The sequence below is a fragment of the Euprymna scolopes genome, chromosome 9 (genome assembly GCF_053919585.1).
Source record: "Euprymna scolopes isolate OS-2025 chromosome 9, ASM5391958v1, whole genome shotgun sequence".
NCBI lineage: Eukaryota > Metazoa > Mollusca > Cephalopoda > Sepiida > Sepiolidae > Euprymna > Euprymna scolopes.
In genome coordinates, this window is record NC_136490.1 from 13,151,417 (window position 1) to 13,164,246 (window position 12,830).

General features: G+C 33.8%; 1 protein-coding gene across 3 annotated transcripts in view; it reads left to right on the forward strand.

Annotated features, from left to right (window-relative positions):
* LOC145284437 (AKT-interacting protein-like) overlaps positions 1–12,830 on the forward strand; it is a 110,007-nt gene that overhangs the window by 50,858 nt on the left and 46,319 nt on the right. For all 3 annotated transcript variants that reach the window (XM_080133248.1, XM_080133246.1, XM_080133247.1), the window contains exon 3: positions 6,477–6,541. In XM_080133248.1, coding sequence (XP_079989374.1) covers positions 6,477–6,541 — 65 coding nt within the window. The remainder of the gene's footprint in view (positions 1–6,476; positions 6,542–12,830) is intronic.

Genomic DNA, 12,830 nt, shown 5'->3' on the forward strand with positions numbered 1-12,830 from the left:
ATTGGGGGTTAGTTCTAGAGAATAGGGTGGATGTGGAAGCAATTCAAAGTGTAATTGATGCAGTTTTGTAACCCTACCGCTTTCACGAACTGTTGTCCACAATCACAGCGGTTACAAGTTAAATGTGATCCCTAACCATGGAATCACAAATGTAACATCGTCTCGTCTCGGACCATTCAAATGTATTTGAACACTGGTTGTTGAAACCATGCATATAACGTTAGTTTAACTTCTGAGGTGCACAAAACGTGTAGGCTACTAAGTTGAGTGGCAACACACCCTTCAGATCAACGGGTATTTGGTTATACTAGACCAGTATTTTCATTCACCATGACATCTCTGAGAATTAGACTTCTCCTTTCATAAAAGGTCACCATTCAACTGGAAACTCTCATTTGTTGATATGCTGCTCTTCTACTGTTGCTGGTTTGCAAGGTCGATCTTCTGGTACTGGTTATCAGAATGATATGTGAAAAATTGAATCCTTTTCAAACACAAAAAGTCAAATAATTTACAAGTCATAGGTAATCATTTTCACATCAAAAATAATTATTCGGTTAATTATTCCGATATATATATATATATATATATATATATATATATGTATATATATATATATAGAAGAAATTTGTGATATCACAATACAAGGAACAGAATATAGTCGGTGTTGAGGAAGACGAAAACAAGTGACAATTTGCAAATCAATAAGTGTGTGTGTGTGTGTGTGTGTGTGTGTGTGTGTATAATATATATATATATATATGTGTGTGTGTGTGTATGTATGGTAAAACTGGTAATTAGTAAAAACCTGAAGAGTGCTCAATACTATTGCAGAGCAAATATGTGTTTTATTTTTTTATTACCGTTTTATCTGTTTGGTTACATATGTTTCAGATGTTGGACTATGTTTACGATCCAACAGCCTACCTAACCTCACATTATTAACTACACTCGTTTATTTATCCTTTTATTTGTTTATTTATTTATATACCCTAACTTTACTTACTTAGTATAAATATACACATCTCTGTGTATGTATATATATATATATTTATACTTTTATGAATATGTATATTTATATAATTGTATATACGTGTATATGGGTACATGTATGTGTATGCACATATACATCTACATCTTACTGGAGATCCGTACATGTATCTTCATATGTATATATATGTGTATGTGCGGGCATGATTGGGTCTATATATATATATCCTTATGTGTGTTTATGTATATGTTTCTATGTGCGCGTATATGAATGTATGTGCTCATAGGTCGTGTGTATATGCATGAATGTATATTTGTATATCTATATCTATGTGCACATGTATGTGTTTGCGTACATCTGGGTGTTAATGTCTGTATATATGTGTGTATCTATGGGTATGATTGGCTGAACATATGTATACAGGTAAAGCTATATCTGAGTTTATATGCATGTATGTGTTTGTATGTATGTATATGCCTGTATCCACAATACATTTAACACTGAAAATAAAGTTAAACATAACCACTCCCCAAAGCACCATGTTAGGAGCCCACCCCATATATATATGAACTTAACGATGCGTCTGCCTAACCTCGCATTATTAACTACACCCATGTATTTACTTATTTATTTATTATTATTTACTTTATTTACTTGGTATAAATATACACGTGTCTCTGTGTGTATGTATATATATATACACACACACACACACACACACACACACATATATATAATGTTTATGTATGTCTGTATATTTATATTTTTATAAATATATTTATGTAATTGTATATACGTATATATGGGTACATGTATGTGTATGTATGTATATGTACATCTACATCTTACTGGAGATCTATATCTCCACATATATGTATATATATGTGTGTGTGTGTGTGTATATATATATATATATATATATAATGTGAGTATATATATGTGTATAGGAGTTGTGTGTATGTTTGCATATAGATGCAGGTATGTCTGCATATACATTGTTTATATATATGTGTATATGTGTCTGTATATGGATGTGTAGAAATGTACATATGTATGTGTATGTATGTATGTGGATTTGCACGTGCATTAGCATATTTATTAATCCTTAACTACCTAAAAATAACTGAAATGAACAAGTCGACTTATAGTGACTACGAAAATTTTAAATGAAACCTTGTACTTGTCAAACACATGACACCTATAAAACCCCTTTCTCTCTCTCCCCCCCTCTCTTTCTCTCTCTCTCCCTCATCTACTTCATATACCTGGCTGAACAAGCAAAAAGCAGTCGAAATTTAAAACCTAAAAATTGAAACTCCTCTCTCCTCCTCTCCTTACCCTCCCTTTCTTTTTTCTTTACCATCCCCTCTCCACCTCCCCCTCCCTATATCCATATATCTCCACCCACGCCTACCTGAATCTGCTACCCCCACACGCACAATACAATCTAATGTATTTTAACCTTCAAAACTGAAATATTGTCGATACCTGTCTCCCTCCACCTTATCATCTCCTACACCCACCCACCCTCTTTTTTTTTTCTTGTATTTCTTCTAAAACACTTCTTCCAAATACAAACAACCATTTCTGTAAGGTCTGACATGGCTGTTGGATCGTAAACATTGTCCAACATCCGAAACATATGTAACCAAACAGATAAAACAGTAATAAAAAAGTAAAACATATATATATATATATATATATATATATATATATATATATATATATATATTCAATTGTGTTAAGTATCAATGTCTTACTTGAAGAGGTCTACTCTGTGATAATTTTCCATAATATATTTCGGAGGATTCCCTTTTTCAAACGATGGATGTAACAGATCTATTTAAAGCATGCTGGTTGGAAGTCTCTTCCTCAACACTGGTTACATTTCATTCCTTGCATTGTGATAGCCTTCTCAATCTCTTCTACATACCTATTTCGCACAATGCTTCAAGCAAACATAATCTCATTTATATATATATATATATATATATATATATACACACACACATACATGATAGTCCATATAAAAAGAAAATTGATGGTTATATTTTTCTAATTTAAGAAAAGCATTTCTGGATCGGCTTAGATTTGTCTTTCAACTTAACGTTTCTTTCTAATTCCTCTTGGCAAAGTTTGGTTGACGATATTGATCCAAAAGTTTGGGTAATTTGCAAGCGACACTAGCATGGATCCATCAGGAAATACAGAGGAATTAATCGTCCCGAAACCCTCATTTTTATTGATGCATCACTCCCCCCCCCTCTCTCTCTTTCTCTCTCTCTCTCTGCGATTACCATATCTACCTCAATGACTTCTCTCTACATTATCTTTTTTCCTTCTAATAGTCATATTATCTTCCTTTTACCTTTCAAAAATCACTCTATCCTTATCCTCCCCTTTCCTGTTTCATATGGAGCTGTTTCTTCTTCCTAAATTAACAATCTTTTTCTCTTTTCCCTTTTCTTTTTTTTACTGAAATAACGTTCCCATTATCAGAGAAATGTCAGTTTAAACATGAGAATTTATCTTTCAATAAATCGTCAATCACACTCCAACTTGACCTGTGTAACTCACCTTTGTTTCACCTACTGGGGTGCTTCAACTTCGTTCCTGAGAATTTGCTCGTTCCTCTTAAGTGATGACTCATAGGGAATTTATCAGCAGTTATTCAACTTTGCCCAGGACGTATATCACCATAATTTTACTAATGTTGCAATCAACTTGTGACATTGTACATCGACTCCAAAGTGAAGTGATGGATCCACGTTTTATCCGTATTTCACACGTTGATGTAAAAATTTCATTTTGTTGTCTCAAAGCAGTTGCAAAAAATGCTTTAAATTATTAATGCATTTTTTTTTTTTTTTTTTTTTTTTTTTTTTGGATTGATTGTGACCAAACGCAGCACCTATTTTGAACACAACTTTCTAATTGACAAATGTTCTAGCAAAACAGTGAATGCACTGCCTTCTGATATTTTTGATATCTCTGCTATTTCACGCAATTTCAATTCACAAGTTTATGGACTATGTTTTCTGGGTAAACTGACTAATTTGGGTAATCTAAACTTTCAGCATCATTTGTGTCTGTATGTCCACATTTAAAGTCAGCATATCATCCCTTAATCATTGTTTCTGAGCAGAGTCCAAATAATATTTATCAACCACTGTTTTGCTTGAACAGTATTTTTCCCCATCAGAAAGCAATGTTCTGTCAACATAGAGAATTCAAATTTTTCAGTTTGTTTTGAAAATTTGCAACAGTGGTGTCACTTAAATAGCTGTGATTTGTAAACTACATAATCTGAATGGACTCAAATTTTGAACTGAGTGTTGTGCAGTGATCCAGTTTTTGTATTCGAAAGGATGCACACCACAGGAAACTTTTAATGAACTGAAAGAAACAGATGATAATGATGCTTTATCATATGACCTTGTAAAATGCTGGAATCATGAATACAAACATGGCCAGAAATCTATGGAAAAAGCTCCTAGACCTGGTCGCCCCTTTCTGCCATTGATGAGGTATCTGTCAGTCAAGTCGCATGACTATTCGTCAAATAGCTCAAGAAGTCAAAATTAGTCTGTAAAAACAATCATCCATAACCACATGCATAAGGTGCCTGCCATATGGATTCCTACATTGCTGACACCTTCCCAAAAGTTAGAACATGTTGAGCACTCAAGGATGAATTTGAAGATGTGTTAAGATGAGCCGAAGAGTTTCAAAAACTGATTATACAGGATGAAACCTGGGTCTATCACTATGATCTAGAGACCAAAGTCCAGTCGACGCAGTGGAAGTATTTGGACACATCACCTTCAAAGACGGCAGGAATGCAGCCCTTCACTGGCAAGGTCATGCTCAGTCTTCTGATGACAGATATCCTGGCAAAGTGTACGACAATTTCAGGAACCTATTATGCCTCATTCTTGAAGAAATTAAGAGAAGCTATCCAAATCAAAAGGCGACGCAATATCAGAAAAGGTGTGTCCTCCTCTTCAGCAAGATAATGCTCCAGTCCACAAGATGCATCTCGCCAGATCAGAAGAACAGACCTGTGGCTATGAAATCCATTCCCACATCCAACCTATTCTCCTGATCTTGCACCCACTGACTTTTATCTGTTCCTAACCATGAAATTGTTTTTGAAAGGAAAACATTTGTCAAATGATGCAGCCTTCATTTCCAAAGTCTTTTTTTTTTTTTTTTTTTTTTTTACATGGTAGTCACCACTTATCAAGGCCCGAAAGCCACTCGGGGATAAGGGTTATTGCATATACAGTAATCAATGGGGTAGTATCGTAGTAATCGTTAGTATTAGAGATTTGATACTTACTTAAGGGGGTGGTTCATCAGGAATTTGTTTATGATGGACTTGAAGACATCCAAGTTGTAGTCAGGTGGGAAACAGGCAAACGGAAGAGAGTTCCACAGGCGTGCACTTCTAAGAAAGAAGCTTTGTTCATGGAATCTATGTTTAGGTTTTGGCACAGATAAAGAGTAGGGAAAATTTTTGACAGTGGTTTCAGCTAGACAGGTGTTTATCGTGAAAGATTGGCGATGAGGGACCAGAGATTGGAGCTCAGTGCTGGATCGTGCTGTGTTTAGAAGACCTACCTGAGGTGTTCTACAAAAATAGTCTCCAGAGCTGCATTAAACATTAGGATGTGTAACTTTGGGTGGTTCCTATTTAGAGAAAGACTAATAATTGTGCCAAATTTTGTTGCTCTACTACTATAAGGAGTGGATCAGGGGATATTACTTATTAAACACCTTCATAGAATATGCAAGAGATATAAAATAAATTCAATGTGGTCGACATACCATCTATGATATGAGTTTTTCCATTATTCCCCCCCCCCTCTTATTTTTTTATTATTATTTTTTGTTTTTTGGTTTTGCATAAATCACGTTTAAGTAAATCACATTACTGAGTTTGTTATAAAAAACAAACTTGAGAGAGAGAAGGAAGAAAAAAGGAGATATAGAGAGAGAAAAAAAATTCATTATGGATGACCAGCTATGCATGATATTCTTCCATTATTTATTTATTTATTTTTTTTAATAAACCATGTTTCAGTAAATACGAACGTTAGCTTTTTCAGGTGATTAACAAGAGATAAATAACATGACCTAAATTTCTAAGTTATCACCTTTTGATTATTGAAGTTGGTTATTTTTAGTGAAACTGGTTTTCACATCTTTTACATTGCTATATTTTTGTTTTCAAATGTAACATTTAACATCTCAAAAAACAAAAACAACCTACAATAAAATTAACTTTTTTCATTATTTAAAACAAAGAAAAATCTTTTCGGACAGGAAGGGAGTGAAGTAAATAGAGACCCAGATAACGCTGATTAGGTTAGACTAGCTAATATTAATAATAATAATAATAATAATAATAATAATAATAACACCAGCAACATAATTTTATTTTCATGTCTTTCATTTTAAAAACTTTCATTTCATTTTGCAGCAATCTCCTTAGTCAACAAAAATTGCCAGGTGTCTACGTAGTTCCATCAGCTGTAAATCCATTTGGTAAGTTCTTTTTTTTTTTTTTATCTCCTTTCTATCTCCCAAAACTTGTGCTCTGATGAACTCATAGCACTTGTGCCCCCTCAACTTGCATAGCCCCGACTTATCTGACAATCAGCAAAATCCTACCTCTTCACTGTTGAGGTTTCTAGATGTTAGAAAGCTTTCTACTCTAATAGCTCCTTTCCTCTGACTTCCTGTTTCTCTGACTGTACAAACACACAAAAGTTTAAATGTAATGCGAATAGAGATCTCGATGCTCAACTCCCCATATAGTCACCTATAGGCACGATTCCTAATAATGTCCCCATCCGTCCAAGTGGCGATGCTCTTTATTTTGTGTGAATAAGAGTTTTTTTTAAAAAAAGTCTCTACCTAAAATAGAACTGGGGTTGCACAATTGGTTTAATAGTTAACATTGATGAATTAACAAATCAAATTGGACGCTAATAACATTGGGAAATACACCCCACCTGATCCCACAGTTATGAATAAAAGTTATTTTTCTTCTATTAATCATATGCAATGAATCATAGGTCTTGTTTCAGCATTAAATCACTCAAAAAGAGTTGGTATACTGCCAAAATACACATATCAAGCCATTGAGACAGAATACTACTTGTATAAAGAGAGGAGTCCCACCGTGCTCCAAAGATATCATGAGGGGAGATAACTCTGCATGCCTTTTTCCCAATCTATTAAGGACTAATGGAAATCCTAACTTATATCATTTAGAGCAGTGACGTTCAACCTTTTTTATCCCATGGACCACAAATCCTAAGGGAATGTTCCGTGGACCATTTCATTAAATTACTGAAAAATACATTTTACAAAATCACTTATTAGTTGTGATCAAATCAGTTTTTACATTTTGCAAAAAAATTGTTTAAAAAAGTTGTATTTAATGCGATCCCTGTTCTTCGTGCTTTTTAATCAATTCTTGATAGTCAATAACAAACGTTTTATTAAGTTTCAATCTTAGCATTCCTCTTTCATGAACCACCCTGTCAGTGAGGCATTAGAATACACCAACTGCCCCCCCCCCCCCTGGAGAGAGTAAAAGTCCTTCAATGGGGCCACCTGTTGACCATGGGTAGCAATCTGTAATACCTAAGGACAGGATCCTGGTGGTTGAGCATTTGGTGGTTTAGGATTTTTTTGTACTGTACTGAAATGCAGAAGTTCAAGTGTAATATGAACAGACATCTTGTTGCTAAACTCCCTACATAGTACCCCTACAACTTAGGTCCCTGATAGTAGCCCCCCCTACATCAAAATGGCAATGTGCCTTGTTTGGGGTGAAATTGTAATTAAGATCATATTCAAGGTTATATTTGGACATGGGATGCAACACTCCAGTTTGGACTTATTTGGGCTAAGACGGGCAGTTGGATAGGCCCAATCCAATCAATCGTTTGGTCATGACTAGCACTAAATCAGACAAGCACAATAAAATACACTCATGCTCCTCACATTAGACAATAAACTGATTTAGTAAGCAGTGGCTGAAGGTTAATCAACTTGCTGAAGAATGGATGAAACACGACTGGAAAACTAACATCTTTTCTAGAAATGAGGCCATTAGAAAAAAATGAAAAAAAACATGCTTGAGTCCATCAGCAGATTGAGAATACTTCTCCTGTATCCTTGTTGCATTGAGACAAATGGTTTCTCCCCAACACTTCCCACACAGGGCTCCAAAGCAGGTGGGGAGCAGGAGAAATGAAATATCCAATATATGTAAATGTCAAATAAAAAACTTAAAAAAAATAAACTGAAGTTTCAGATAAATCTAGTTCAGATTCAGAAACAGAATCCTAAAACTGAAATAAAAATCTTCCTTATTTTATAATTATAGAAGCAACCGAAGGAGAACCGATAACAAAAGTGTCTTTCTCCAAAATAGAGAAAATATTTTCAAACATCAAACCTAAAATGGTCAAGAAACTAAATAACAGCACACTACTAGTGGAAGTAGGAAGCCAAAACATCTATATATATATAAAAGCGAAAATGTTTGTTTGTGTGTGTGCATTTTCGTGTATGTCCGCAAAAGGGTTTTTTCCTAAACCTTCTCGCGGAAGTCGCTCCTTCTGAAAACTTTTTATATCACGTCTAAATGATAATATCTACGAGATAACAAGGGGGGGGGGTCGCGTGTGTATTTAATTTGCCCGACTTTGAAAAGCTAAATATTCAACATTTTTCGATCGGCACATCTGGATTCGGCTTTTTCGTATAATAAAATAAAAAAAAAAACTGCCCTGCAGTAAATAAAATACTGTCCTGCAGTCAAAGTTGACCTCATTAAGTTGTCAAGTACAGGCACCTGCCAATTCTTAATGCTTAAATAAATTCAAACATGTTTCCTCTACTACTTCTTGCTGGCCCAGTGGTTAGCGGCGCACTTTTTTTTTTTTTTTTTTTCACACTTTATTTTCCAACTCGCCTCAAGGGTTCGGGTTCGATCCTTCCTACTTACCTACCAAAACTTATTTTTTAAACCCCCCCACCCTCCCCCTCCCGACACAAACACCTGGGCAAGAAGTTTTTGCTTATTCTTTCTCCAGTATGCATGAGGTGTGGAGAAAATGAGACCCATACAGATTGCCAAAAAGAGCCAAAATGTAATGTCAAAAAGGCCATAGTGCAAACTCAAAAAAATGCAACAAATGGAAGAAAGATAAAGAAATTACTAAAATAGAATATACCAAAAATATAACCTTCCAAGAAGCCCGTAACCTAGCCAAAAATACAAGATACTTCAAAATAACAAAAAAAACATACAGCATATCACCGAACTAAATAATCAAACAACAAAAGCAAATCCCTCAAACATCAAACCTAAAGATATTATGAAATTATTCAATGAAATAAGGGAACTAATTGAAGAGTTAAAAAAATTAAAAAACTATAAAACAAATCAACATTGAAAATAAAGATTACAAAACTGAACAAAATTCCCAAACCAAAACTCAACACAAAAGACCCACAAAACCCCAAAGTGCTACAACACTCACAGAAACAACCGCTCTCACTAAAAAAAATAAAAGACAGCCACCAAGAAGTGCCCATGAAGGAAAAGAAAACAAACCACCAACCAACAAAGAAGTTAAAACCAAAATAAACAGACCATGTTCAACTTTCAGAGCAAGAAACTCAATCCAAAACAGATTTAAGGAAATGGACACGGAAGATCAAAGATCAGACACCAACAACTAACAAAAGTCAAAAATAAATACATAAAATCAAACCATAACCCAAAAAATCATTCCATGGGACTGCCGGAGCCTAAAACCTAACATAAATGACCTATTACTTTTTATAACAAACCATCAACCAGCCATCATATGTCTCGAAGAAACCTTTTAAAAAGCTATCCTTATTAGAAATAATATCCCACAAAGCAAAATAGATCTAAAAACTGATATTTAAGACATTGAACTATAAATATCTGCATCCCACCTCAGGATCCAATAAACGAAAGAGAGTTGAACAAAATAATAAATCAGTTACCTAAACACTTCTTACTGTTAGTTGACTTTAATAGTCATGATATATGGGTATCTGCATACTTGGATAAGAAAGGAAAAAAATCTTGAAAAAATTATAAACAACAATAACTTGTGCATATTAAACTATAAATCCAACACATACCTTCATCTCATTTCATGCACCTACTCAGTACTAGATCTATCTTTGTGTGAGCCCACTATCTTCATGGACTACGGCTGGAACGTTCTAGAAGATTCATGGGGTAGCAACCATTTTCCAGTGGTTTTAACAAATCTGAAAGAAACAAAAAAAAAAAAAAACATCTCTCCCAATGGAAAATAAAGAAAAAAAAAAAAAAAAAAAAAAACATCTCTCCCAATGGAAAATAAAGAAAAAAAAAAAAAAAAAAAAAAAACATCTCTCCCAATGGAAAATAAAGAAAAAAAAAAAAAAAAAAAAACATCTCTCCCAATGGAAAATAAAGAAAAAAAAAAAGAAAAAAAACATCTCTCCCAATGGAAAATAAAGAAAAAAAGCAAATTAGGAGGAATAGAAAAAAAATGCCAAAAAAACTCAAAGGAGGAAAATCAAAATTAATCTATAGAATATTTTTCTAAAACATTACTAGTCATTGTGCAAGAATGAACTAACACAAACAACAAAGACCCTGGTTTAACGATGAATGCCAAAAAGCAATTTGCTTATGTAAAGCTGCTTTACGAAAATTCAATTCCCAACAAACGAAGTACAATCTAAACTTTAAGCAAAAAAGAGCAATAGCTCGTAAAGTTATCAGAAAAGCAAAAAGGACAACATGGAAAGATTATATAAATAAAATAAACTCGAATACAAACCGCAATCAAGTGTGAAACATGGTAAGGAAAATTTCGACCAAAAACTTACCCTCTCCTTTAAATCATCTCATACGAAACAACATTAAAATAACAGAGCAAAAAATATAGCGAATCTTCCTGTCAAAACTTTTCAAAACAATTCCTCCAGTAAAAATTCCAGTCAGTCCTTCCAAAAGACAAAACAAGATACAGAAAAATGATAAACAAATAAATTTCGGCTCAAACAGCAAAGAAGAATACAACTATGCTTTTACTAAAATAAACTAAAAACCATAAACAAAGCATATAATACAGCTACTGGTGCGGATGAGATACATTTTCAGATTCTGAAACAACTTCCTCCCAAAACACATCTTTTAAACACACTCAACAAAATATGGTTTATGGGAAAATTACCCAATAGCGGGAAACATCTATCATGATCTTTCCAGGGACAGTTCAAATCCACAAAATTTCAGACTAATTGCATTGACAAGTTGTCTCTGCAAAACATTCGAAAGAATGATAAATAAATGACTGAATTTCTATCTAATAGAAGTTTTAAAGTAAGGATCGGACCAACCCTATCAGGCACAAAAACACAGGAAGGAGTCCCACAAGGATGTATTTTATTAGTTATGCTCTTTAATATAAAAATCAATAATATTGTAAATTGTCCAAGCAATGAAAGAAAATGGCTCCTTGTATGTGGATGACCTTATAATCTGCCATAGATCAAAAAATATTCATACTTCAGAATGCCAACTATAGATGTGCATAAACAAACTAACACAATGGACCACAGAAAATGGCTTTAAATTTTCAACAACCAAAACTAAATGTCCATTTCTGTAATCATAGGAAAATGCACAATGACCCTACTCTCAACCTAAAAGGAACAAAAATCGAGATAGCTGACCAACATAAATTTCTGGGACTTATTTTTGATAAAAAAAAAAACAAACTCTCCTTCATGCCTCACTTCAAATATTTCAAACAAAAATGTTTCAAAACCCTACAACTATTAATGGTTTTTAGCAAATACTGAGTGGGGATCAGACTGCTCATCATTCCTAAAATTATATAGAACCTTGATAAGAGCCAAACTAGACTATGGAAGCTTTATATATGGTTTAACTAGAAAAAGTTATCTTTAAAACTCTGGACCCATGTCACGAACCTTATATGGTGAAGCACCTTTTACTTGACTCCTATGACCTCACACAAATTCGTCAACACTACTGCAGAGCCACAAACTTAAAAGAACTCTTCAATAAAGAAAACCCTAAAACCATTTTAAATTTCCTAAAAAGAGCAAATCTTTACCATAAAATATAAATACCATCAAATAACAAACTATACCAAAACCTTACTGGAATATACCTAGCAAAAAATCAACTCCAAAAGCATCTAAAAATTTAAATTTTATAAACCGCATTAAATGAACCAAACAAGGTCGATATGCTGGTTAAACAAACAAACCTCTTTCATCAACATGCAATTTGTTTCTCTTTTTTATAAAGATGTCAGCAACAGCTGAAAAGTCTGCTTCTAGTAGCCAGGTTGTCAGAAAGGATAATATGCTGGACTCCACTAAGTCATAATTTCATGGATTTTTTAATTTTATTTCAATATATCCAAAACCTCCTTCCTCTTAAACTCTCCTGGACTACTTTGAATTTTTTGTTTAATCCAAAAGTTCTTCAGGTTCCATAGTATCATAGTAGGTTCAAATCTTAAAACCACAGTGGATACGTTGTGTTGATGAGTTCCTCATATCTTTTCTCAAAATCTTTCTTTGAGCCTTCCAGATGTTCAGCACATTATATGACACATTCTGGATTTGAGTTGATGCTATTTAAATTTTTAAACAATGATAGAACTTGCTTATCAAGTTGTATTTTTCAGTATTTCAACATTTGTGAAACCTTTAATCTTTTGTGAGCAAGTGACATGGTCAGATT